This window comes from Primulina tabacum, chromosome 1 (assembly GCF_025594145.1).
Source record: "Primulina tabacum isolate GXHZ01 chromosome 1, ASM2559414v2, whole genome shotgun sequence".
Lineage (NCBI taxonomy): Eukaryota > Viridiplantae > Streptophyta > Magnoliopsida > Lamiales > Gesneriaceae > Primulina > Primulina tabacum.
Window position 1 is genome coordinate 32,088,628 of NC_134550.1, and position 2,143 is coordinate 32,090,770.

At 36.3% G+C, this 2,143-nt stretch overlaps 1 protein-coding gene across 1 annotated transcript; it reads left to right on the forward strand.

Annotated features, from left to right (window-relative positions):
• The first annotated feature begins 889 nt into the window (after window positions 1-889).
• Window positions 890-1,474, forward strand: LOC142507828 (uncharacterized). The gene has a single exon (XM_075619513.1). The coding sequence runs from the start codon at window positions 890-892 to the stop codon at window positions 1,472-1,474; it is 585 nt and encodes a 194-aa protein (XP_075475628.1).
• Window positions 1,475-2,143: the final 669 nt, after the last annotated feature.

The following is a 2,143-nucleotide window of genomic DNA, read 5'->3' on the forward strand; positions in this document are numbered from 1 at the left end:
TTTGGTTTAGATCTGAAAATTTTTATATGGTTTCAGATCTGGAAAATATTTTGGTTGAAAATCAAATCTTTTAAAGTTTCAGTTTTGGTAAAAAGATTTAGTTGTAAAATTTTAAAGATTTGGTATAAGATTTCGATTTTCTTTCCGGTTTTTGTTCAACAAAATATTTTAGAGGAAAATCGAAAAAATTCGGATTCGGGTCGGGTCGTACGGACCTGGGTCGACCTGAACCGTACGGATCCGGGCCGACCCGACCCGTACGGAATTTCCGAAAAAAAAATACTTTTTTTTTTCGGTTCTGATTTATTCGGTTAAGGTTAAATTTTCATTAATTCAAATAATGATAAGGTTATATGTATTTTAAAAATTGATTAATTGAAATAAAATGTCGCCAAAGTGACATCTTTTATTGAAATTAATTTTATTTTGAAATACAAAAGGATTTTGGGTATATGTGATTTATATGAATACTGATCGGCCCAAAGGAATGTTAATATTTAATATAATTACATATGCACTTGTGGTGGTAAACATGTGATAGTTTTTCGGTTTCATGTGAATAATAAATCGGCCCAAAGGAAGGTTGTTATTTGACATGATAGTTACTATCAGTGTTTGACTGCTGCGCCAAGATATCACTTACAAGTTAATCTTTTGTCCAAAGATGAAACATTAATGGAGTGCTCGATATTCTGTTTATGGGGTTTACATTATTTGAATTTATTGATTATTTTATTTGGATATTTGGTTGAGCATGTATATTTGGTTTTTTGTTCTCTGTTCAGATTTGACTCCTGCAAATATTCACTCCAACATAAATTCTATTCCTATGTTAAATGGCTCTAATTTTAAATCATGGCAAGAGAATTTATTGATAGTTCTCGGAGTCATGGATTTTGACCTTGCGATAAGGGTTGACTCTCCTTCTGCCGTTACGGATAAGAGTACCTCTGATGAAAAGAGGGAGTTTGAAAGGTGGGAGAGATCGAATTGCATGTGTATGATGATCATGAAGAGGGCCATTCCAGAAACATTCAGGGGCACAATTTCTAACGACATTGCTACGGCTAAGGCTTTCCTTCAAGACCTCGAAAAGAGGTTTGCTAAAAGTGAAAAGTCTGAAATTGGTACACTTTTGGCAAGCCTAGTTTCAATGAGGTACAGAGGTAAGGGCAATATTAGGGAGTACATTATGGAAATGTCTCATCTTGCTTCAAGGTTGAAAGCACTGAAGCTTGACCTCTCTGAGGACTTGCTGGTGCATCTGGTTTTGATATCTCTTCCTCCTCAGTTTAACCAGTTCAAGGTGAGCTGTAACTGTCAGAAAGAGACTTGGTCTCTGAATGAGCTCATCTCGCACTGTGTCCAGGAAGAGGAAAGGTTGAAGCAAGACAAGACAGAAAGTGCTCATTATGCCTCTACCTCGAAGGATAAAGGAAAGAAACGAAAGTATAAGGAAGCTGCGGATACATAGCCTCCGAAGAAACAACAGAAGAATCCTAGTGATTCTCAAAGTTCTGGTTGTTTTTTCTATGGCAGTGATGGGCATATGAAGAAGCAGTGCAGTAATTATCACGCTTGGCGTGCTAAGAAAGGTATGCTTCTGAATATGATTTGTTCTGAGGTTAATTTAATTTCAGTGCCTAGACACACGTGGTGGATAGATTCTGGTGCAACAACTCACATCAGTGTGTCTATGCAGTGTTTCCTGGATTGCCGAAAACCAAGTGATGCTGAAAGATTCATCTATGTTGGTGACGGCAACAAAGTTGAAGTTGAGGCAATAGGAAAATTTAGATTATTGTTAAAGACTGGAATATATTTGGATCTTTATGAAACATTTGTTGTGCCGTCTTTTAGACGGAATTTGATTTCCATTTCTGCATTGGACAAATTTGGTTATTCTTGTTCTTTTGGAAATGGAATATTCAGTTTGTTTCTCGATTCAAAATTGGTTGGTTCTGGTTCTTTATCAGGATACGATAATCTCTATTCTTTGGATGTTATTGCTTCATTAAATGAATCCCTGCAAACAAGTAGAGGCACTAAAAGAAAATTAACCAGTGAGAATTCAGCTGCGTTATGGCACAAAAGATTGGGTCATATCTCTGAAAAGAGAATAAGGAGACTCGTGTCAGACGAA

Excerpts from the sequence above, each read along its gene's own strand:
- LOC142507828 (XM_075619513.1), top strand. The coding sequence starts at position 890 with ATGGATTTTGACCTTGCGATAAGGGTTGACTCTCCTTCTGCCGTTACG.